This window comes from Beta vulgaris, chromosome 5 (assembly GCF_026745355.1).
Source record: "Beta vulgaris subsp. vulgaris cultivar EL10 chromosome 5, EL10.2, whole genome shotgun sequence".
In the NCBI taxonomy this organism is placed as follows: domain Eukaryota; kingdom Viridiplantae; phylum Streptophyta; class Magnoliopsida; order Caryophyllales; family Amaranthaceae; genus Beta; species Beta vulgaris.
In genome coordinates, this window is record NC_079206.1 from 49,351,762 (window position 1) to 49,377,378 (window position 25,617).

Below are 25,617 nucleotides of genomic sequence, written 5' to 3' on the forward strand. Positions count from 1 at the left end.
AGAACCTCCTATGACCCAACAAATCAACATCTGATTATCTCAATGATATCGTTAGTGTAGGCTGTTATAACGACTAACGAGTTAGCTTATTCAAACTTGACTTAATTATACAAGATAAGAACACTTATACGGAAAGTGATCAAACATTAAAGCAAATTGCTAAACAAAGTTTTGTCTTGCTATATCAAGTTGGAAATGGTCACATTCTTCAATACAGATGGATTGGAAACCATTTTTAATACAAATCTTATTATTTTGCGATTCCATGATTGAGATAAACATCAGAACTTCTAGACCTCAATACACTATGGTTATATGATCTTAATAGTAATTCTATTTGACTGATATATTACTACCTCCGTTTCCTAAAGATCTTCCTTGTTACTGTTATTATAGATACCAATGAGAATTAATTTTTGTGAGGTGTGGGATGGGTAAAGTATGAGAGAGAAAAGGGTTAAGATCAATAAAAAATAAAAAGAGGTTAAAGTATGAGAGAGAAAGGGAATAAAATTGAATTAATAATGTGATGGTGGACCATATGATAGGGACATGAGAGGGTAAAAAAGGGGGAAAAAAATTTCAAATAAGGAATAAAGTAAAAAAGGGAAGATCTTTTTGGAAACGCACTTAAACGAAAAGAGGGAAAATCTTTAGGAAACGAAGGTAATACAATGTTGAATAATCCAATTTGATTCTACAATCAATAGTGAAGCGAGTTGATTGTACAATAATAAATCCTAATTATGAACAAGTCTTAGATGAAGCGGACTTATAATAATTTATTATAAAATCTTAGAAGATATATATACAAAGAATAAGGAACCACCTCTTAAAACAGATTGGTAACATAGATCTTCTCAAAATAACTGAAAGACTATAGTTAATCGTAAGAGCTTAAATGGGGTAACAAATAATCTTATGACGTATCATAAGAAATTCGATATAAATCTAAAGACACCAAAAAGAAATTTGCAAATTACATGGCACCAAAAAAGTTTTATTTCAAAAAAATTTCCTTTCAAGAAATATCCGTTATATAGAGGGGGAAAAGCTGTTGAAATACAAAAGGGACAGTCCCTGTGTCTGGGTCCCAACTTCCAAAACAATGCCATTGTGACCTTCTAACACTAACTGAGATTTCCTTGGATTAGAACAAGTCTTACTGCATTAAGCGAGTACTTTTAGCAATGAAACTTTGATCTATAAGTGGTTAATTATTTATTAAAGGTTAGATTCTTAAGTATCAAATTATTAAAAGGGCACCTTAAATCAGTAAAAGAAGGAAGATCAGTCCTACATGAAATCAGCAGAAATTCAACACAGTAATTAGTCCTAACTTCACAATAAGTGCTAGTAATTATTAAGCATAAGGCATCCTTAAAGCATAATCAAAGAAAATTCTGAAGACATAAAGACATTGAACCCACTTAAGTAACATGGACATCAACACCCAACACAACTACCGTCCAATCAAAGAATAGGATAAAAAAATAGGAATTTTTTTTTTTTTTTTTTTTTTTTTTTTTGTAAAATGAGAAGACAAGAAAGAATTCAACAAACACAGCTAGATTTTTGTTTCAAGAAATAGATGATTAAATATCCATAAGTGTCAATTGTCTTTCTCCCAATTTGATGAATTCAAAAATGTGAACTATAGAGGTCTTGTAAAAATATCTTGTATTTCTGCATATAATAGGATGTTCCAAGGAATTGGGTGTCTTGTCAATATGACATGGTGAAATATTATGATAATTGAAGTGCAAAAATGGGCCTACCAATAATGCAGTAAAAAAATGTATGCAACTTTGTCTAAGCAATTGTAAAGTAGGATATAAGCTACCTAGCTTATGAAATACTTCCATGAACTATGAGGAAGAAGCTAACACTGAGATTACCCATCAAAAGCAGAATTTGAGAATTGTCATAACCATGAAAGTACCTGAAGAACAAGCATCAAATAACACCTACTATAATGCAATAGACACAGACTTAAACGACTCGAGTGAGCAAGTCACTCTACAAAGTATGGAAGCAGATGCAGAGACACTTGTAAATGGAGAGGCAGAAGACCTTGAAAGCAATTCTCTACATCAACCTCTCTTAAAGGGAAATAGAACACTCTCTGCTAACCACTTAGCTATGGTAGGAGCAAAGGTTTCCCATATCGAAAGCCTCGATTATGAGTATGATTTTCTATCTCCGCTTACTCCATTTTATGTTTGTCTTCATGTTTTGTGGTTCTTTTAAGGAAATTGTATTATTTTGGTTATTGCAGAATCAATGAGAATGATCTGTTCAAGCAAGATTGGAGAAGCCGGTCTAAAATGCAAGTATTACAATATGTGTTTTTGAAATGGAAACTTGCATTTCTGATTGGACTCTTAACTGGTCTTATTGCTACTCTTATAAATCTTGCTGTTGAAAATATTGCTGGATATAAGTTGCTTCTTGTGTCTGACTATGTTGAGCAGAAGAGGTATTATCACTATTTAATGGTTAGTTTTCTCTCTTTTATATGCTTCATTTAACACTAATTTACCGGGTGTAACTTTGTTTCGTTTCATGCAGGTATATGACAGGATTGATTATGTTGACAGGGGCGAATTTCTTGTTAACTTTGAGTGCTACAGTGCTAGTTGTTTTCTTTGCTCCTACAGCAGCTGGACCTGGTATACCTGAAATCAAAGCTTATCTTAATGGTGTTGATACCCCAAATATGTATGGGGCACCAACATTGTTTGTTAAGGTTAGTTTCTTCTTGTTGTTCTCATATACATCAATTGTTTCAAATATGCATCTCACTTTGACACATGATCCACCATAAAATGGATTTCTAGGATGTGGGTGATAATAATTACAAAAAGAGAACTTCAGATACTTGTTTCTACAGGTCAATTTGTGTATCTTAATAGTAGTGTTTTTTTTGGTACTGTTTGGTGAAAAAAGAGCAAGTTCCAGTCTTATTACAGGAGCATGTAGACCAAGTATTTGATAATTAATTGCACAGTGAGAAAAGGCTTCATTTGGTTTACCATGGTTTTTTGTGTATCATGATCACACAATAGGTGTCCTATCCCCCTAACCCAAAAGAAAGAGAAGAAAGAAACCCATAAGACACCTACTGAAAGTGAATGATATTGATATGTCAAATACTGACAGAAATTGAAACTGAAATGATAAAGAACTATCACATATATATTAAGATATTAGACTACATATATGAAAATTTTAACATCAAGGAGAGGCCTATAGTACCTGGATAAAGGCTAAAGTGGTTACTTATCTGCTGCTATCACAGATAATTGGGAGCATTGGAGCAGTCTCTGCTGGCTTAGACCTTGGTAAAGAAGGGCCCTTAGTGCACATTGGAGCATGCATTGCTTCTTTACTTGGCCAGGGTGGAACAGAGAAGCATCGTGTCAAATGGCGGTGGTATCGTTATATGAACAACGACAGGGATCTGAGAGATCTAATCACCTGTGGTGCTTCTTCAGGAGTTTGTGCAGCTTTTAGGGCGCCAGTAGGAGGGGTGCTCTTTGCTCTGGAAGAAGTGGCAACATGGTGGAGGAGCGCTCTCCTTTGGAGAACTTTCTTCAGCACGGCAGTTGTAGTAGTAGTGCTCAGGGCTTTCACCGACTACTGCAGTTCTGGAACATGTGGGATTTTTGCCAATGGAGGACTCATCATGTTTGACGTCAGCAACGTTACAGTACATTACCACCTGGCGGACATCATCTCTGTTTCCCTCATAGGACTTATTGGTGGTGTTCTCGGAAGCCTTTACAACTATGTCCTGCACAAAGTTCTCAGACTTTACAGTCTCATTAACGAGTAAGCAATATATAATCCAATCTGGTCCCTAAGACTAATCCAATGTTTCATAAATCATGATTTCCAAGATTAACCAAGAAAGCCAGTTTTTTAAATGTCATCAAAAGAGAAGTCAGTAAAAAAGGAACTCCTATCACTAGAATATCCTTTCATAAATCCTACCAGCTTCAGTATTCTCTAAAACATGGTATTTATTGTGCTAGATCATTGTTATGGGAAGTATCATAACAATGAAAAAGCCAATGATAAAAGCTAGGGAATTCCTTTGTGAAAGCCTGTAAGTGAGTAAATAGAAGTACTAATTTTCTTTTCTAATTTTCGTTAACATTTATACTTGCACGTGGATGATCATAAGTTATGATCAAACGATGGAAAAACTAATGGATATGCATTACTTCAAATGTTAATGTAGAACTTTCTTCTAAATGTGCACACAAACTTTATTACCATTGCCATTTTGTTATACCTTCTATTACATGAGTTTTTATCTCAGTTCATCAGCAAAGTAGCATCTTTTCTGAGTTTTATGAGTGTTTCTCAAACAGTTTTGTACTGCTGCAGGAAGGGAAAGTTAGCAAAGATCCTTCTAAGTCTTGCAGTCTCAGTTTTTACCTCTGTGAGCTTGTACAGCCTGCCCTTCCTCGTGAGTTGCACAAAATGTGATCCATCTCTACCAAATTCTGGCTGCTCCACAACTGGAAGAATAGGGAACTTCAAGAGATTCAACTGCCCAAAAGGCTATTACAACGACCTTGCTAGCTTACTCTTTTCCACCAACATAGATGCTGTACGAAACATCTTCTCAACAAATACTCCAGGAGAGTTTCACCCAATCTCTCTTCTAATATACTTCATACATTACTCTATCCTGGGAATCTTTACTTTCGGCATTGCTGTACCTTCTGGACTCTTCCTACCTATCATCCTCATTGGTTCGGCATATGGGCGTATGGTTGGCATTATCATGGGAAGTTACTCGACGATTGATCATGGGCTTTATGCCGTTTTGGGTGCAGCATCTCTCATGGCTGGCTCGATGCGGATGACTGTCTCACTTTGCGTAATTTTCCTCGAACTCACTAACAACTTGTTATTACTCCCCATAACAATGCTTGTGCTTCTCATTGCAAAATCAGTGGGAGATTGCTTTAACCCCAGCATCTATGAGATTATATTAGAGCTAAAAGGCCTACCTTTCCTAGATGCAAACCCTGAACCTTGGATGAGGAATATCACTGTTGGAGAGCTTGCTGAGGTGAAGCCTCCATTAGTTAGTCTCCGAGGAGTTGAGAAGGTAGCTCACATTGTAGATGTCCTTAAAAACACCACACACAATGGTTTCCCTATCATAGATGATGGTGCAATGATCCCAACAAGTCAAGGGACAAAGGCAAGAGAGCTGCACGGGCTGATATTGAGAACTCACCTCGTTGCTGCACTGAAGAAAAAGTGGTTCCTCGAGCAGCCAAGAAGAACAGAGGAATGGGAAGTAAGAGAGAAATTTACATGGGTTGAATTGACAGAACGAGATCTCAACTTCGAACAAGTCGCCATATCAAAGCACGAAATGGAGATGTATGTTGATTTACACCCTTTCACAAACAAAACTCCTTACACCGTAGTAGAGGACATGTCAGTAGCAAAGGCAATGGTGCTGTTCAGGCAGGTTGCACTACGCCATATGCTCATTGTACCCAAGTATCATGGATCTGGGGTAAGTTACAATCTGTTATACTTATAGCTACTTTTTTATAAACTATCTGGTTTACTGCAACAATCTGAAGAAAGATGAGACCTTGTGTAGGTGACAGATTCCCATAAAAAAATTTCAAAATAACTTTCTGAATAATATATACCACACTAAATCAGATGTTTTTCTGTGCAGATATATCCTATCACTGGAATCTTAACAAGGCAAGATTTAAGAGCCCACAACATACAGAATGTGTTCCCTCATTTAGCAAGGTCGAAAGGCAGAGAAAAGCAGATATGAGATCTTTCTATACACAGATTGGCAGACTTTATCTCCTAGGATCAATAGATTTTCATTGCATTCTTTCCACAACTTTCATTTTGCCTAATATGATATGTACAAGGTTGTACATTTTATGAAATCCTCATGAAAAAAGTTTGTGTAGGCTCGCCAAAATATTACATATTCACTATGTATAAAAGGAAATACATTAAATATAGCAGCAGCCCCACATTTCTTGTAAGGATTCCTTCCCCCTTTATGGCTTTGCTCTGGTTCTATGTCGCAGAACATATAAGCATGAGCTCATACATAGTGGAACTAGTCAATGCTTCATGTGACCATTAAATCTTTGTTTCTTCCTCAAGGTCAGCATTTTCAGGGTCAATATCGGACCACTTCTGAAGAGGTCCTACACATTGATGCAATAACCAAAGCCAAATGCAGATACAGCGTTGGTCTATCCTCGTTGCGACTTTTTCGGCTTCTTTTTGGATGCCTTTTTCTTATGAGTCAAAAAAGGACCCCTTTTAAATATAGCCAAAACCTCAATACTGCAGCCAAAAGACGATACAGTAATTAGTGAGCTAAGAAAAGGCATCAACACGTAATATGATCCTGATGACCGCTAAAAGAGGCTTTTACTAATCAATTTTTAACTTAGGCAAGCAGTATGAATAACAAAATCAATAGTGGGTTTGCTACATTAAAAAATTTATGTGGGTGGCTTAAAAAAAGCCTAGTAGTACAAAGAGCAAAGCACCAGCCTGAAATTATCTTCTTCATTTGAGCATTAGGAGAGTGAAACCTTTAGATGTCTTTTCTATTAGCTAAGAGAAGGTATTTGAGTTTAAGATCTATCCAGGTCAGAAGGTTTAAACTACTTCTTCCAAAGATTATTACATGACAATAGCTCCTATTCTTGCATTGTTCACCTATGTCACTCAAACTCTTGATCATCTCATCTCAAGCACCCATGTTGGTTCTTTGACACTCCAACATGAGCATGACAACTTGACCCTTCATTATGGATCCAAACAATAATGGGAAATTTTCACAAAATAGCATAGTATGATGATAGACACATACCCATCAATGACACGATTACCCAAATATGATTGACATAGTTGTCCACTATCACATGCACACTGAAACAAATTCCTCGTCAGACTGCTAATCCACACAGGCAAAAATTGTAGACAGACAAAAGATGGAGGCTGGAGAAAATAAATTTCAAGTTATAAGGTATAGGTAGTCCAGTTAAGGAGTTCATGCTAAACTTTGATCAGGATTAGTAAAGCTCTGCACAAGACAAGGACCGGAGAATTGGCTAGTTCTTCATCAGATAGGTCAAAACTAAACTGGTGTAGTCCATACCTGAAACAATACTACTTATCAAATGAATGGTTCTCTGAATAAAAGAGCTGGTAGATCTTGGAATAAATGTTAATTTATGAATCAAAATAACTCTAATAAGAATGTTAACATGTAAAGATGTAAACCATGCAGTACCTCTGTGTTCCAGGGAAGAAGTTGAAGCCATGGGCTTTATCCAAAGACCAAGCCTTGTTCGATATTAACTGTTTGCAGTCCTATATATTAACAATGGCATTAGAAGGTAGTAAGCAACTTCGATAAGTTGTTCTCAACAAAGCATAAGCCAATATCAATGCAGAATTGTACCATAACAGATAATTTATCTATAGTACCTTTTTGAAGCTATCCCAACTACAGCTTATATAAATTAGTGTTTGAGGCAGCTCATCACTTTCTGACCTATGTGTTGTGCTTTGTATGCTGACTGAAGCTTCCCTTTCTCGCAAAATCCATGGTCTCTTTTCATCTTTCAAATTTGAGGGGGAACTAAAATTTGGCAGATAGCAAGTTGGAATAAGTATCCATTGTGGTCATGAGCAAGATACATGACTGAAATAGATCATGATCATGATGGGAGAAGAGACTACCTGGCAGAAGTATCTGCCTTACGCTTTACTGATGATAAAGTATGTAATGCGCTAAGCAATGAATCATCCAGCCCTTTTCTGGGAGGATCAACCACAACTACATCAGATCCTATTAACCATGAAAGAGGTTCCTGTCCAGGAAGCAGAATATCAATGAGTTACGGGCTCTGTCCATAACCATATTTAATCAACAGGATAAATAATAGGAAAAAAGGAGCATGCAGGTGATTTGGAGGGAAGGGATATCATCTTATACATCTTTTCCCGTTTAATGAAAACATGAAATAACCACAGCAACAAAGACAAACTCCACATCAGACATAGACAAGCGCAAGTGAACAAAAGGTTTACCTGCACAAAACAAAACTACATAAAGGAAAATCTCTTGAACTACTTTTACAATAATCACTATTAGAATTTAGAACTATCATGACTTATATATCCTCCCAAGTCCCAAAAATCTCACTAGCATCTTGGTTAATATAATTTAGATAGTAGTGAACTTGAGATAGGAAGGGTAAGTTCACAAATAAATGTCTCTGTGACTGCTAAATGTTAATAAGGGCCTGCTGGTGCTTTCTATGCTCAATCATAGTACAAACAAATTTCAGAACGTGCAACATAATAGATGCCTTTTCCAAAACTAGAAATGTTCATTGCACATAAATCATATATGCTGCAGATTCAAACTTGGTGACTTCCAAACCATGGATGATATTAATGAATCTCCTTCCAGCAAGTAAACATGCATTTCAAGAGATTCCATAAGTGGAAAGGTAGATATAAAAACTAGAATGATCAAAGCTTACCAGAGAAGCATCAGCCTGGTGCCAGCTCATGTTGCTATCAACAAGTTTTGGTAAACGGCTGACTGTCTTCTCAAAGCAGTTTTTTGACTCTGTGTTAATCTCAACACACCTAACAGTCCTGAAAACCTCAAGAAAAATGAGTGGTGGAAAAGACGACAGGATAACATTAGAAAGACCAGAATAAGCATCATTTATTGTTACAGGTTTGAGGAGTATAAGCCCTTTGCATAGAAGGTATGTTCTTACCTGCATTTTCTTGTCACAGCTAATGATAATCCAATGACACCAGCTCCACCATACATATCAGTTACCGATGAACCATATGGAACATACTTGTGTAGCGTGCGAAGCAATGAATCAAAAGCCTGAAAGACAAGAGAAGAAGACATTTTAAGTGAGAAAACAGTCTTGACTCTGTCAAACGACCAATCAAACAAGTTAGCCACTTAGCTGTGAATAGTTCTACAAAGATCCAAGATGCATCAAGATTGCTCTCAACTTAATAGAATAACTTTAGCAAAAGTAAGTTAAGTTCCGCAACAATAAGTTCAGTTCAGCACAATTAAAATAAGTTGCTAAATATAGAAGTTCGGTTTTAAAGGAAAAAATAATTAACTTCAAACAATTTAATAAGATAAGTATAGCCAAACTAAATATTTGAAAGATCTGAAATTATTCTGTTTGCTCGAGTCTCAAGTGCAGTTCTCTGTCCATCACATAATCTTTTTCTCGCTATTGCGCTATTGTTTTTCTTACTTCTTTTTATCCATTTTATATTTTTAACACTGAGGTTAACAATTTATTTCTTAATCTCCATATTTACAAGTGAGAAGACAAATATGCATTGAATTGAGTGATGGAAACTATTCATATTTTCCTTGAAAAATAATTGATGTACTAATAATTTTTAAAGTTATTATAAATAATAATAATAACTTCAGGTCTTCATTACACGTAAAAGAAAAAACTCCCTCCATCCCTCAGTTTATTCACAATAGGATTTGACACAACACATCTATTAAGATCTACATCTCACATGGAATGTGAGAGTTGAATTATCTAAAACTTGAAGTGGATTATGTGACATTCTTATGAAGAGTAGAAAATATATAAATTGAGGTTTGAGCCCGCAGGCCACAAGGGTCTTCTAGAGGATCAATAGGTGTTTTCTAACCCAAAAATAAAAAGTTATATGATCTTGGACATCCTAAGTAAAAAAGTGAAAAGAACATAAATCAAAGAAGGGAGTAGCTTTGCTATTGATGATTATAATTATGTCAATCATGATAATATTAATAATAGTGATAATAAAAATAATAATATACAACCAGATTGTCCAAACTTTAGCAAATAGTAAATTGAGTTGATTTTATCATGACAAATCAGAATAAAGTTAAACTTAACAATAAGAAGTGAAACGAAAAGAAGTTTAAGCAAAGATAAGCTCAATTCGACAATAGATAACCTAGGTTCAGCAAATATATGTTCAGACTAGCAAAGATAAGTTGAAAAGAATGAAGCTCAACTTGATCAATACGTAAAAATATAGAAAGTGCACCTGAATCTACCAACTTCTATGCTGTTAATACTCCAAATAGTTAATACATAACTAGAGGGACTACAATGTTTAATAGATGTCAATGCAACTGAATTATACACAAATTACTCAATATCATCCATCAACAGAAAACCCAAAATTTACAAAACCATACCCGCGTATTAGCTTGTCCGAAGCTGGAAGGGGTCAGGTAGATATCAATTCCACCAACATGCTCCCAAAAGTCTCTTTCACCGACAAGATGTCTCCATCTATTGCCAAAAATTATCTGCACCACGGCGACCAGCAGTGTGTGTCTTTTAGTTTTTCCACCATTTAAACATGGGCTAACTGAGAGGTATAGGAAACTCCACGAAATAAAAGAAGGCTGGCATAACACTATAAGTTTCATGGCTTTCAAGTGGCCCACTTCAGTAAGACAATATATGGGGCAGCATCATAGAAACCATAAATTATCTTTTCGCTTCCTCAAATATCTATATGCAAATTTGCATATTTTACATTTCACAACACATACGGCCAAATGGAAAAATTTCCCACACAGAGAAGCTTAATGTTGCAATTGCTTTGCAGACAATAGATTTCAAATATATACAAAGATATAGACAATTCATCAACATAAAAACGTATCTGTACATCTGTTATTTTTCTTTTTGATAGGTATAACTGTCCATTAGTCACAGTAAGTTTGCTTCAATGATATTCAGGACATGTCTATAATCGAATTTTCCATCAAAATAAAAGAAAAATTGATCTCAATTAGGGATTTTTTCTAACTTAAGGTATGAGGTACAGGATTACATTCAGGGGAAGAAAAAATCATATACCTCTATGAGATGGAAACCTGTATTGGAAATTTGAACTATTGTTCTACACAACAATGTTTGACTTTTTCATTCTTTTACTCATAGTAATAAACTCCTCAACCCCCAATAGCTCATGTACTTTGGCAATTTGGACTCTGCCCAACATTCTAGCTTCTTTTTTTTTCTCTTTAATGTCCTTTTTCCTTTCTTTTATCATTTTGCAAGGCTCTATGTCATAAAGAACCCAGATAACTACCAATTACATCACATACATTTCTCTTTTCTCTTGGAGGGACATTTATAACATATATCAACTTGATTGAACTGAAACAGTGCCCTGTTCAGCATTGGCAATGTAATTGAAAATCCTAGCTCAATATAGCTTCTCTTTCTCTCCCTGATATATAAAGTCAGAATTGTCATTACTTCCTCATCCAGCACTAAAGAACATTCCCCGAAAAATTGCAAATCTGGTGACTTGTAGATAATCTATCTTTCCAGATTCGTAGCATAAAAGGCAAGCTATGTAAATAAATCAGAGTAAAGTAAGAGCAATAAAAGGTAGAAGCTTCCATAAAGAAACATATAGAAAAAAGAAATGTAAAGTTCTATAACTTATGTCACTTACGTTGTTCTTTGACGTCTGAAAGTTAGCCCAAACGGAGTGAATTATATGAACTTTACCCTTTTGGCCACCCTTTGTCCATAGAAACTGAAATCCAATAAATTTGTCAGCTTACTGCAAATAAAGCAACAGTTCACCAAAAGAAAAAGAAAAAAAACATTATATCCCCTTTCACCCAAAATAAACTATAAAAGGTTCTTTTTAGAAAAGACCGTTCCTAAAATAAAAATGACCAACTTCCAAAAAACTCATCAGCTCACTGCAAATAAACTGGTAGTCTCCCCAGAAAAGAACATAATGCTCCATGCATCCAAAATAAAGGTTTTTTTTTTTGGCAAATAGTTGTTCCTTTATAGCTTTTTTTAACTTAATCTGATTAACCATCCACTTATTCACATTCTCGCTATGCAATTTAATACTCCACCCAAATCTTCGATCATACGATTTGGTAAAATGGACATTGTGCCCTTCAGTTAATATAGCGCGGTCTATGAAAATAGGAATCAAACAATTTGGTAAAATGGAAATTGTGCCCTTCAGTTAATAATGCGCAGTCTATGAAAATAGGGCATTTTTGTTATCTTTCATATCATTAAACAGGGAATTGGAAAGAGACGGTAAATTGGTAAAAGGAAAAAAGGACTACTAGATGGGGAGATGAAAAAAGCACAGATAGCAAATGACACTAGCAATCGAAAAAAAAAGAAAAGTTAAAATATAGCAATGTTTGGCACTTCTATTTTACATCAATAGACGTCCATATCTATATCTTAGATCCTCAATGAAAATATTACACCCTTACTAAGAAATTAGGTGCCTGACCGTTGCAGGGTCCCCAAGAAGTTAAACAGCTAAACTAGCGTTAGCTGCTAGACAGGAAATCTATTCACTAATAAGTTGTGAAGTAGAAAAATATTGCTCAGTCTTCTTTACAACCCAGATTAAGCAAAAATTCTTCCTAATCCTAAAACTTTACAAAGTACTGTCTTACAATACAGCTATGAAGAAACTTCGTTTACATACTAGCCTGCTAGACCATTACATCATCCATTCTGAAGACAATAATAAGACTGTATCAATTAATTAAGAACAAGTACAAATTATTCTCCTAGAATCAACTCATTCAAGGCAGTCACTCCAAATTTTTACCATTCACATATTATCTACCCTTCATCATCCAGAACTAAGGGAGGGACTTCCATCCTTATTCATTAACAAAAACAACAATGCTACCAAGTACCAACCTTTCTAACATGATACCTTGGGTAAGTGCAGCTTTCTCCATATAGAATACCTTTAAGATATACTACCTTATCACACATGCATCCCAGAATGCATTGCCAACCATGTCTGCAATTTTATAGATTTAACATCTTCATTCATTATTTTTTTATAAACCCTCGTATATATACTCTTTAATAGATCTACAATGGAATACCAACATATAAAATTCAGGAGTCTTTCCATCTTAATATTTTAGTTGCTCTTTTGATTTATGCATGTCCTAATAGGTTGTCCACGTCTAAAAACTATTGACAAAAATCTTGTAATCTACCTACATTTAAGTTTAGGAAATGAGTCAAGACTCAAGACTTGACGGAAAATTTCAGATCACCATATTAAAGTACCTTGCATGCATGAGGGTAAAATCTAGAAACTAATAACTCTTTACTATGGAGTCTTTTACAATCGTTGTGAGTTTTCAGTTTTACAAACAACAAACTAGAAAAAGGAGAGCCTAATGTCATGTTGCCGATTTCAAAATTAACATGACTACTATTTGTATGGCTAATTTTAAGCTCATTATGCAATATATTTCAAAAAAACTTCAAGATTTCAGAACCAAAAACAATCTGGCAGTGATATGCAGATATCCAACAAGTGCTACAATATGGACAGATGTAACTGTAAAGAGTTCGTTTTTACATATGGAACATAAACTTTAAGATGAAGTAAAATAATAGGAAAGTTTAGGCTCTCGAAGCACTTATTTCTCACAACCTATCTCCCACATTCCAATTAAATACACCTTATCCAATCTTTACAATCTTCACATATAGATATGACACAAGAGATTACTTATATAACTAGTTATACAGTCTTTCTTAGAACTCCTATTTTGAGGGAGTTCAAAACATTGACCACATCATGGGTAAATAGAAAGTTTGTCCTTCAATCTCATTTCTCCACCTAATGCACGTAATTACTTCTCAACCAGATCGGCATTGGCCATTATGACACGAGAGATTTATTGATGTTCCTATATCTTGCTGTCCAACTATCTCTCAAATTGTCTCCAATACTTGGGCAAATTCAGTTAAGGTTTACTGTTTTAAAGCCTTGGTCCTTACCAATTCCAGAGGAGAACAAATGAGTCTGAGTGCACAAACCCCTCTGGGTATGCATGACTTCAGGGCTAAAAATGACAAATAAGGAGTTTCTACTCTTTGCCTGCTCATACTTCACCAGTAGCCACCAAATCCCTGATAGATAACTATGCCAAGTACCATTCTCCTAGTCTTCTCATATGAGATCTGACTTAGGTGATCTGAATTCTAGTGACTAATGAGGTGATAGTATGAAGCAGGGATATACTCCATTAGGTGCCACAATCACGTCGATCTCTCTCTCTCTCCTCCCCCTCCCCCCCCCCTCTCTCTCTCTCTCTCTCCCCTCCCCTCCCCCACTCTCTCTTTCTCCCTCTCCCTCCCTCCCCTCTCTCCCCTCCTCCCTCTCTTCCCCTCCCTGTTCCCCCTTCTCTCTCCTCCCTCCCTCCTTCCTCCCCCTCCCTCCCTGACTGTTCCCCCATCTCTCTCTCTCTTGTATTATGGTCGTTCCGAAGTTCTGGCCAGAAAATTCTTAAAGGTTTAGAGCTCTTTTTAGTTCGAATCTGAAGAACAGTCTCTCGCACTAGTCTCGAACCTTTGCAGAGCTCTACCCTGCCGCGTGTTCTTTAAAGGGATTGCAAAAATGCCATACAGTCCATCATCGAATCATATATTGTACATGTCACTTCTCTAGTTCTATTTGCCTTTGAATTTAATCGGATGACACAGAAAAGATTGCAACAGAAACATATCTGTGATAACAGTCTCCCCTTCTATCCCATCCTAATGTCTCACCTTTTTCATTATGGGAGTCAATCTATCATTATTTATGAAAGATTCGAGGCTTACTGCGCTATAACATAAAAGACAAGTGACACTTGAAGCCTTGAAGGTGAGTTTATATAATATATCCTTCACTCTTTTCTAGTTGGTGCATTATGAAAAAAAAAAAACCACTCATCCTATATATATTCATTTTGATCTGGAATTTTCCAAGACATGATCCTTTCTAGATTCTTTTTTCTAAAACTAACATCAGGAGAACAACATCTACTCTAGGTTTCAAAATCTAGTTAAAGAGCTTACATTGGCCAAAGAATTTAGTTTCTCAAAACTTGGCGATGTCTCACTTCTTGAGTTCCAAACTAAACTAACCTGCACTTTACCTGAATCAAATATGTCAGACATCTAAAAGCTTCAAAATCATACAGCAAATAACAATCAAATCAAAATAAATACTTTGAATTCAATTCAGGATGCGTATAGATGAAAACCATTTCTATATCTTTCAGAAAATGGAAGTTTGGTGTTATGTGTTGTCACAGCCATCTGCACGCACCCAAAATTTATATTATTGGAAAAAGTTATGATTATAGAGAGTGAGCAAAATTTAGAACTTGCATATCATCACTAACTTGCACATATCGTAGATCACCCGTCCCCAAGTCTTCATCATATGGTTCTACTTCCAAGTCAGTAATACCTAAGAAACCACATGATCAAAGAAAAGAGTATATTACGCAGCTTGAAATATATATACAGCAGCTACATACAAGCTCTACATCAAGCTTAACGACAAACCTTTCTTGAGTAGCTCAACAGCTGCATTGATGCTTGGATGATGAGCTGAAACCCAATTTAAGAGATGATGAAATAATATAATCAACAGATGAATATACAAGAAGCCATGTTCCTTTCAACATACTATTGCTAGAGTAATCTTACTTTAGCTAAGATGAATTCTTCTTATTCCCTTTTTTGTAAACTAAATTTGTTTTTAATAAATGAAACTAGATTTTGCTGAACCAATTTTACATTAGCCAAAATTCGCTTTTTGAAACTGAAAAAAATTGTCAAAAGTTTTAGTAATGAAGTCAAACCTTTGCATTCAGGAATGTCCACAATGTTATGAGTACCCTCCTCATACAGACCGATTAAAGGGTCCATGGATGAACCACGAACAGCAAGCTTTGCCCGACACCTCCATCCATACTGAAGTCCAGCATCCACATCATTAAGGATTAGATATGTCTAAAACCAAAATACTTGGAAGAATACACAATGTACTAATTCATATGAAGAACTTCAAGCTACCTCAATGAAATATTACGTTACTTAATATTCAATTATTTTTTACTTGACTTAAATCTAGAAAGAAACAAATAAATGCAGCAACTAACTGTTGTCTTTCAATAAAGTGTAATGTTTTTGGAAACTTATTACAGAAATCTTATACCAAGTTCATTTAGATGCCCCATATGCATTTGCCTCAAACTCGTTCCTTTGAAACATCAGCAAATAAATTAGTTAGAACTTAGAAGACTTAGAACTGAAGTTAGTTATAGAAGTTCCAAGTAATAATCTGTATGAAAACTTCTCCAGAGTATTTACATGTCAGAGAATGTATACTGAAAGATATCACAAGAAAAAAGCAGACAAAGCCGAGCCATGGGGGGTTGGAGTGCTGGACAGCAGGCCGACTGCCAATGGCTCACTGGGGTAGTGCTAAGCCAGTCATTCCAAGAACACGGAATGTCTCACGTGCTCTCACGTGCCAGTTGGCCCAGGCTCAACTGGATATTGTTAAATGCTGAGTATCACTCTAGGACTCAACAATGCAGATCCTAGCACATAAAGGCGTGCTTTTCTCAAGCTCCGGCACTAATATTTACTGGAAATCTAATAAGCAAGCTAATGGCCATTTCACACCACACCTATCTTTAATTATAACCTATGAACTCTTAAATATAGCCAAAAAAGGTAACCATGCCAAATAAAACCAAAGTTCAAATGAAAGATTAAGGTGCATTTATAGTTAAGACTTACTCAAGTACTTCATCCATTCTTTTATAATTGCAAAGTTTGACTTTTACACTACTCATATACTACTAAAATTTGACCAGACTTTTGGCTAAAATATGCAAAACAAATGTGATTAGGTAATACGTTGTTGAATTAGTTTCAATGTATATTTTCATAATATGAACTTTTTTTAATAATTTTTACTAATTGAATAATATAGATGATGTGTTGGCAATTGTGAAAGTCATGACGTTGCAATTACAAAAGGACTCATAAAGTATACTATCTCATGATGTGTTGCATGCTCCTAGTTTATTTTTATTTTTCTATGAGAAAATATATTTTCCGCCAATTACGTTCTAATCTCAGCTTCACACCTTCACAATGTTTCATTCAGGATCCTTCAAAGAATAAACCTGTGTTCCTTGGCAAGAAGCTGGTGGATTATGTCGTTCACACTATTTAACGCAAAGAAGTAAGTGGAGGTTCCACTGTATCTGTGTATGAAAACTAGTTTATTAGCCTTGCTGAAAGCAATCTATCTCTTCAAAGAATGGATAAACCCATAAGTACTCCATGCCCTCTCAGCCGAAAAACTGCTTACAGGTTGTGGTAACAATTTCTTAGCAACCACCGCCATTTTGGTGTTTCCGAACCATGAAGAAACCACCATTTAATTGTATCCAAAGTACACCATCAGTTTTGGCTTGTGGCGTAGAAAACAGTCCCTTTTCATCTGATCAACAAACTGGTTTCGAAGCATATGTTTCTCAGTTATATTTTATTTTTACTTATCTTATCAAAAGCATCCATACAACCTTTCATTACCTCTCTATCTAGATTAGGAGTCTTCCTAGTAAGACCTCCCAATGCAGGTGATTCGAGATACACGGAATCATAAAAAGGAAGACTTAGAGCATAAGCTAAACAATGTAAAGGAATTTTCATCTTGTTTCACCTTTCTATCAGAATCGATTCAAAAATATCATAGTCATTTTTATGCTTATTCACAGCTATTATATCTTTAACCTCTCCTACCAGGCTGTCTATTCTCTCATAAATCTCACCTATTCTTGGCAAATCACCATCACAAAATTTCAGCAATTTCCAGATTGGTTTAGTGATAACAATAATATTCTGAAATTCATCCAAATAAGCTTCATCATTTATAGTTTTACCCACCACAATCCCTGAATTTCTAGTTTGAGCACCTTGCTTTACCAACCAATCTCTCCATTCCCTAGTGACAACTATCATTGCCAATACCTCTCTCACATTAAGCATACGCTTCAACATAATGTACATAATGACTGTGAATAAGTATAAAATTGACTATGATATTGTTGAATTGATTGTGATAGAAAGGTGGAACAAGATGACAGTTCCTTTACATTGCTTAGCTTATGCTCTAAGTCCTCGTTTTTATGATCCTGTGTAACTTGAAGCACCTGCAACATGAATTTTTACTAGGAAGACTCTTAATCTAGATAGAGTGGTAATGAAAGGTTGTATGGATGCTTTTGATAAGAGTGGTGAAAATAAAACTCGGAAACAAATGCTTCGGCACCAATTTGTTGATTTTCAGATGAAAAAGGGACTGTTTTCTTTGCCACAAGCCAAAAATGATGTCGTATTTTTGGATGCAATTACATGGTGGTCCCTTTATGGTTCATAACACCTGACGAAGCCACTCATAGGTTACCAAGAAAGTGTTATCACAACCTCTAAGCCATTCTTCGACTGAGAGGGCATGGAGTTACTTATGGGTTTATCCCTTCTTTGAAGAGAAATAGGTTGTTTTCATCAAGGGCTGATAAACTAGTTTTCATGCACAACGTCTGCTTACTATCTCGTCTAACAAAGTCTTATCGAAGTGGGCCGTAAAGAAAATGGGATATGAACCCAGATTATTCATGTTTAGAAGACTCCCTTGCTGAACTAGAAGATATGGGATGGCAATCATTGGATGTTGATTTTGATGATGAAATTCCAACAGAAGAAGGAAGAAATGTTGTGGAAGAATAAAGTCAAGGAAGTGTCCAGGTGCTCATGTAGAAAAAAATGTTCCAAAAAGACCAAGAGTAGATCAAGTTTACAAAAGAGGGGGAAGGAAGTCGAGAAGAGATTGAACTAGAAGTCTAGAACCTATGTTGCTCGGACTCTTCATTTCACCTCAAGTACCCGAGTCGGATCCTCGACACTCGGACATGGGTGGGACACTCGGACATTTTATTTTGGGCTAAAAAATAGAAAAAATTCCAAAAAATAGCCGAGTCGGACACTTGGACACGTACCCGTGTCGGACATGGGTACCCGAGTCTGAGCAACATAGTCTAGAACTAAGTTCTAAATTTGAAGTGTTAAATTTTTAGGTTCAGTCTTCTTTTTTTTTTAAAACGTTGAAAAATTTTGCTTCATATGTTATGTTATTTTTGTAATTTAAGTTCATCAATTAGTCATAAAATCATGATTTTGTGTTTTATGAGTTATTGATATTTGTGTTTCATAAGTTATGTTATTTGAGTTATCGAACCAAATTCTCCTAGGGGTAGCGAATTCCATTTCCGAATCTGTTCCATGTTCCGAAACGAATTGCAAATTATGTCAGACTGAACTGAACTACCTGAGTGACACTAGGAATTATAAACCTGTTCTTCTCCACCATGATAATCAATCCCTTTTAAATAGCTACAAACCTAAAGAATCATTAATGTACTAAGCATATAGGAATTGATCTTCGTTTCAAAAGAAACAAAGTTACCAAAGGTTTTCCCCCATCGACATATCTCCCTACACACTCTCAACTGGAGATATTCTTACCTTCATCCTTCGAACTTACGATGGTTTTCATAGAGCTTCTACATTCACCCCTCTTTCCCTAACTCCCTCCCCCTCTCTCCTTCCCTAGCTCCAGCAAAACAGATACAGAATATGGTTAAGTCGCAAACTACATAATCTGATATTTTGATTAAACGGGCTCAAATTCAAATTGCGTAAATATCATACACCATACTTCATCCATTTACTTTACTTGGAACCTTGGGGGAGGCATAAGAACCAAGCAGTGGAGAAAGATAGAGATAGAGAGAAATAAAAATGGGACACACCATACATGTGATGAAGAGAAAGATAGAGAGAACTGCCAAATGCCAAAAGTAGTATAGTAGTGTTGCAAGTAATTTGAAATTGCTATGAAAGGAAAGTGTTACAAGTAAAAGTAAACGATGAAGTCTAAGGGTGTGTCCTCTCCAACTTTAAAAAAAAAATCTCAGACTAATAAGTTTGGATATGTTTCAATTATTTCATACTAATCCTAAGTATCATAAGTTGAGATTAGTTCCAATAAACACACAAAGTATGCACCCTAACTCTAATAAGTACTAACAAGTAAGAAATATCTACAAACAAAAACTTGGAAAGTAAAAAAGCATTGACATTGACATACGAGTCTACAACTGTCGAAACTGAAATCATGAACACCATGACGCTTAAAGAAATCGAAAGCCTCATCAACCACACTTGGATGGTGAAGATCATACTCATGCGTGCATCCCGAGCAACTAATCACCACCAAAAGAAAAACAAGAATTAATTCCATCCAAACAAACATAATTATTAAAAAAAAGAAGAGAAAATTAGAGAGCAATATTGAACATACTCGTGAAAATGGGGGCACTGAAGAGCGCAGGAGAGAGAAGGAGGAGGAGAAACGGAAGTTGAAGAATTGAGGTTGTTAGTGTTTAAGGAAGGTGTTATGGAGAGAGAATTCGGTGGTAATTGCGGCGGTGCTACTGGTATTGGTGGTGGTGGTGAATGAGTGCGCAAAGAGATGGAAGTGGAGCGACGATGAGAGGTGAGAGTGGTGGAAGAGAGGTGAAGAGGAGAGAGAAAGGAGGTTGATAATGACATTCTTTACAAGATAGTTTAGACAGAGAGAAGGAGAATACTCGTTCAGTCGTGATACTGCTATGCTACCATTGCTGAAAATTGAAAATGGATAGAATGAGAATCTGTGCAAAACTAGATGTTGCCCTGCTTTACACTTTGGAGCATCTAGAAGAGTATACTGTACCCAATTGTTAAAACTTTTTTTGAAAAATTGATAGTAACAGTTTAATGGTGGACATTCCATCATTTTCGGTCACGGTTAAAGATTATTTTTGAGAGATTATAATCATGCATTATTTTATTTTTGTCAAATTTGGTCTCAGTAGGTTAATGATCCGTTGCAATAGGTAAAACGAATTTTCTTTTATTTTTTTGCCCAACTTTTATTTTCTCTCTACTCTAGTGGGCATCCAGCCCTCTCATCCTCCACACTCAAAAGTCCCTCCCCCACCCCGACCCAAACCTGCCACCCCTTCAACACCCCCTCCCCAACACACCATTCCACCACCTAGCACACCATTCCACCAACCCGCACCACCAAAACTTTTCTCTTTACTGTAGAAGCGACCACCACAAACGTCCCCTTCACCCTCCCCTTCATCTTCACAGGCTAAACCTTCCCTTGATCGGAGCTTCGGTATAAAAAAACATCCCCACTTCCGACCCAACAAACTCGGGGGCAACCTAGATGAGTCCTCTCTTGATAAACCAGATCTAGACCCATCCATTCTTAAACTAGCTAAAGATACAATCACTTATTGTTGTTTCTAGGGGATCTTCGGCAGGGGAGGAGAGGGGAGTGGGAGACGTGGCATGGGTGGCAGGGGGTGGCATTGGAAGGGGAGAGTGCAAGAGGGGATTTTGGGGGTTAGCTGGGGAGGTGAGTGGGAGGGGGAGGGGAATGGGATTTCGAGGGTGGCAGGGGAGGAAGGAGATAGGAGAGAGAAAAAAGAAGAACGAAACTAACTTAAGAAATAAAACAAAATAACCTATTAAATAGTTAATCAGTCAGTTGGGACCAATTTCAGTAAAAATAATGATGCATAGTTAGGACCGTCCAGTTATAATATATACTTGGGACTGAAAATGGCGGAACGTCCATAATTGGGACTGTTCCTATCAATTTTTCCAATTTTTTTTAAGGGTTTATCAAATATTTTATTACTTTCTATCTCATCCACATCACTTATGTCCAACTTACTCAAAAACCTCCCCATAAATATAAACTTACTCAAAAACCTCTATTTCCTTACTTCTAGTGGTTAGACCAACTTTTGGATAATCAAATTCTCTCTCCTGGTAGACAATGATGTAAATTTAGCTTTACGGACAGAGTTAGATGATTTGTTAGAAAAATAGGGGGCTTACTGGCATATTAGATCCCGTGTTTCTGAGTTAAAAGATGGTGACAAAAATACTAAATAGTTTCGTCATAAAGCTTCCCAAAGAAAAACAAGGAATTATACTCGAGGGTTATTTGATGATAATGGAGTTTGGTCTAAGGAGGAGGAGGAGTTGGAGACGGTTATCTATAACTATTACCAGAATCTTTTTGCAACGAATTCTCCTGATCTTGTTGCTATTTCAGAGGTGCTCTCGACCCTGGCTCCGATGGTTACTGATGTTATGAATGACTCTCTTTCTCGACCTTGTTTGAAGGATAAAGTACGGTATGCTTTGTCTCAGATGCATCTGTGCAAGGTTCCGGGGCCTAACAATATGCATGGTATCTTTTATCAGAAGTTTTGGCACATTATTAGGGATGACGTTGCTCACACTATTATTGGGATTGTTCATGGTACTTGCCCTCTAGATAGCATTGATTGTACTAATATAGCTCTTATTCCAAAGGTGAAATCTCCTATTCTGGTCTCTGAGTTCCGTCCTATTAGTTTGTGTAATGTTATCTATAAGCTTGTCTCAAAAATTCTAGCGAACATGCTTAAAGGAATTTTACCATCTATAGTTTCAGAAAATCAAAGTGCTTTTGTCCCTGATAATGCCCTTATAGCTCTTGAAATTTTTCATTCGATGAAGCATAGATTTCAGGGATGAACGGGTTATGTTGCTATGAAGTTGGATATGAGCAAAGCACATGATAGAGTGGGGTGGGAATTTCTGAGATGTTTGTTACTGAGATTGGGATTTCTGGAGACATGGGTTAATTTGATTATTAGTTGTGCCTATTCTATTAGATACTCCTTTGTTGTTAATAGTTCAGTGCGTGGTTTTGTTACCCCCTTTCGGGACCTCAGACAGGGAGATCCCATTTCTCCTTATTTGTTCATTTTGGTTGATGATGCCCTCTCTTCCCTGTTATCTAAGGCTTCTCTAGATAAGCAGGTTCACGGGGTTAAGGCGAGCCGTAATGGTCCTGAAATTTCTCACCTGTTGTTTGCTTACGATAGTTTGCTTTTTGCTAGAGCTACCCAACAGGAATGCAATACTATAGTTGATATTCTCAACAAAGGTAGGAATGTCAACGTTCTCGCGGAGGTTGTTTTTTGAGGTTTATGCCTTTTGGTATTGAGCAAAGGTAGGAATGTCAACGTTCTCGCGGAGGTTGCTCTGTATGTACTTATAGACGCATTGTCCCTCTCTTAATATATTCCATAGCACGTTTCCTTTAAAAAAGAAAAAGAAAAAAATTCTCTCTCCTAGTTATTACTATATTTCACCATATTTTCTCTCTCCATTGATTATCCCAATTTTCACCATATTTATCATTTCCGATTAATTATAAAAGATGAATAGTTATGATTATAATTTTTTAATTGTATCATAACCAATTATTTATGTACTCAAATTTATTTTGGAACTTCTTCAAAATATATAAACACCCCAAAAATAAGTATACAAAAATTATTTTATTTAATCCAACATTAATACAAGGATATTTCACTTGACGATATCAACTTTTCTTAAATAACGATTGATACATCCTATTTTAAAAATACAAATTACATAACACATCAACTAGTTTGATGCCTGTTTTACCCGAAAAATATTTTCTACGAGATTCAGTTTAAGGCATCTATGCATGTTACTACTGTTGTGCTGGACTTCTTCCAGATACGGAAGTTACTAAAGTAATGAAATGCAACTACCGTGTGAACTAATCCCCAAAGTGGAGCAGCCTGAAGATGTTACACAATTAAGGTCAATGGCATGTTATAATGTGCTTTGTAAGGTAATTTCTAACATGATAGGCAAAGGCCTTAAAATAGTGTTACCATGTATTGTTGAACAAGTTCAAAGTGCTTTTGTGGAAAATAGAATTATCGTGCATAATATCCTAATCTGTCAGGATATTTTGAAGCACTATAAAAGAAATAGCCAACCTGATAGGTGTACTATGAGAATAGATTTGAGAAAAGCACATGACTCAATGCATTGGGCTTTTTGAAGGAGTTATTGAAGAAATTACACTTTCCTAATCAATTTTGTAAATGGATGATGATATAATCCCCCACAATTTTATGAATTTATAAATATATTCAAAGTATATTTATAAATGTTTAGTATTTTAATAATTAAATTCTTGAGTATTGACTTTTTTAAAATCAATGATTATTTAATATTTTAAATAATCAAAGTATTTAAATTATTTTAAAGGTGGACATTGAGAGTCAATAATTATTTTAAATAAGTTAAATAGTAGTAGTAAAAATGAATTTAATATTAGGTTAGAGGAGCCCAAACTTTTGTAGCTTTTTCACATGATCATCTTTCATTAAACTAACCCAACAAGCCCATTTTTCTATTGGAATCTAATGTAAACCTATAAATACCCTCCTATCTCACAAATTTTGCCACATTAAATAAAGCCCTAATATATCTCTTCTCTTTCCCCCACACGGTTCACTCTTTCTTTCTCTTTCCTCTACTTGTTTTTCTTTCTCTCTCTTTCTTTTCCTTCTTCTCGGCCAGCCACGCCGACGACCACCTCCGACAGCAGCCAACCGTAACAGTCGCCGAACTCCTCCTCCTCTCTCGGCCGAGTTTCCTTATCTCTCCTCTTTGGTTTATTTTTCTCTCATTCTTCTATATTATTTTAATGATTAGGTTTAATGTTTTAAGTATTGATTTGGTGGTTTAATAATTTAAGTTTGTATCTTTAACTATTTTAATATTAATTTTAAATTATATAATTAGTTTAGTGGAGTAAATAAATTTCAGATTTAATATATATATTTACATTAGGTTTTAAGCATGAAAGCACAGATTTTTAATGTTTTTAATAGTTAGAACTATAGTATTACATTATGTTTTATGAAAATTGAGTACTTTAATAATCTTTAGAACTATGTTTGAGTAAGTTTAAAAGAGTTTTAAAGATGTTATAACTTGCTGGAATTTTTATTAGTATATTTATGGTGGATTTTAAATGTTAAATCAATGATTTTTAAGGGTTTCAATTGACTAGTATGGTAATACTCCCTCCGTTTCCTAAAGATCTTTATTGTTACTGTTCCTACATATACCAAGGAGGATCCATTTGTATGGGGTATGGGGTGGGTAAAGTAGGAGAGAGAAAGGGATTAAGATAAACAAACAAATAAAAAGGGGTTAAAGTAGGAGAGAGAAAGAGAGTAAAATTGAATTAATAATGTAATGGTGGACCATATGATAGGGACATGAGAGGGTATAAAGAGGAAAAAAATTCCAAATAAGGAATAAAGTAAAAGAGGGAAGATCTTTTGAAAACGCACTTAAACTGAAAGAGGGAAGATCTTTAGGAAACGAAGGGAGTACTATATTAAGAGATACTAAAGGTTGAAGTTTTGATGTTTAAAAGAGTTGTAAAACACTTTTCAAGATAGTTTAAAGTATTTCAAATTTGTTGTAATTATTATTAGAGTATTAATACTTGGATGTTTTGATAATTGGTAGGAGGAGACTTTACTTGAGTGATTTCTATTGTTGAGAAAGTGGTCTCTCATATTGTCTACACAAGGTACGTACATACCTATGTGTTGTTAGATTAGTATCATGTCCTAAGGTCAGGATTGATATAGAATCATGTGTCGGG

General features: G+C 35.6%; 2 protein-coding genes across 5 annotated transcripts; one reads left to right on the forward strand and one right to left on the reverse strand.

Annotated features, from left to right (window-relative positions):
- The first annotated feature begins 1,561 nt into the window (after positions 1–1,561).
- Positions 1,562–6,038, forward strand: LOC104893891 (chloride channel protein CLC-b). Of its 2 annotated transcripts, XM_010680023.4 has the most exons (6): positions 1,562–2,186; positions 2,279–2,479; positions 2,572–2,749; positions 3,302–3,834; positions 4,396–5,548; positions 5,720–6,038. In XM_010680023.4, exons 1-6 carry the CDS (start codon positions 1,864–1,866, stop codon positions 5,825–5,827), a joined length of 2,496 nt encoding a protein of 831 aa, XP_010678325.1. In that variant the 5' UTR covers positions 1,562–1,863; the 3' UTR covers positions 5,828–6,038. The 2 variants fall into 2 exon arrangements, with proteins under 2 accessions (XP_010678325.1, XP_010678326.1); XM_010680024.4 differs by lacking the exon at positions 1,562–2,186 and having other exon boundaries at positions 2,336–2,498.
- Positions 5,846–20,737, reverse strand: LOC104893890 (uncharacterized). 3 transcript variants are annotated; one of them, XM_010680021.4, is made up of 16 exons: positions 20,356–20,737; positions 20,143–20,257; positions 15,776–15,887; positions 15,477–15,521; positions 15,311–15,378; positions 15,170–15,224; positions 14,982–15,061; positions 11,572–11,655; positions 10,292–10,405; positions 8,826–8,944; positions 8,580–8,697; positions 7,771–7,901; positions 7,516–7,669; positions 7,319–7,398; positions 6,896–6,954; positions 5,846–6,360 (listed from the first exon to the last, which is right to left on the reverse strand). In XM_010680021.4, the coding sequence occupies exons 1-16, from the start codon at positions 20,604–20,606 to the stop codon at positions 6,320–6,322; spliced, it is 1,626 nt and encodes a 541-aa protein (XP_010678323.1). In that variant the 5' UTR covers positions 20,607–20,737; the 3' UTR covers positions 5,846–6,319. The 3 variants fall into 3 exon arrangements, with proteins under 3 accessions (XP_010678323.1, XP_010678324.1, XP_010678322.1); XM_010680022.4 differs by lacking the exon at positions 6,896–6,954 and having other exon boundaries at positions 20,356–20,735; XM_010680020.4 differs by lacking the exons at positions 5,846–6,360; positions 6,896–6,954 and adding an exon at positions 6,969–7,183.
- Between the last annotated feature and the right edge of the window lie 4,880 nt (positions 20,738–25,617).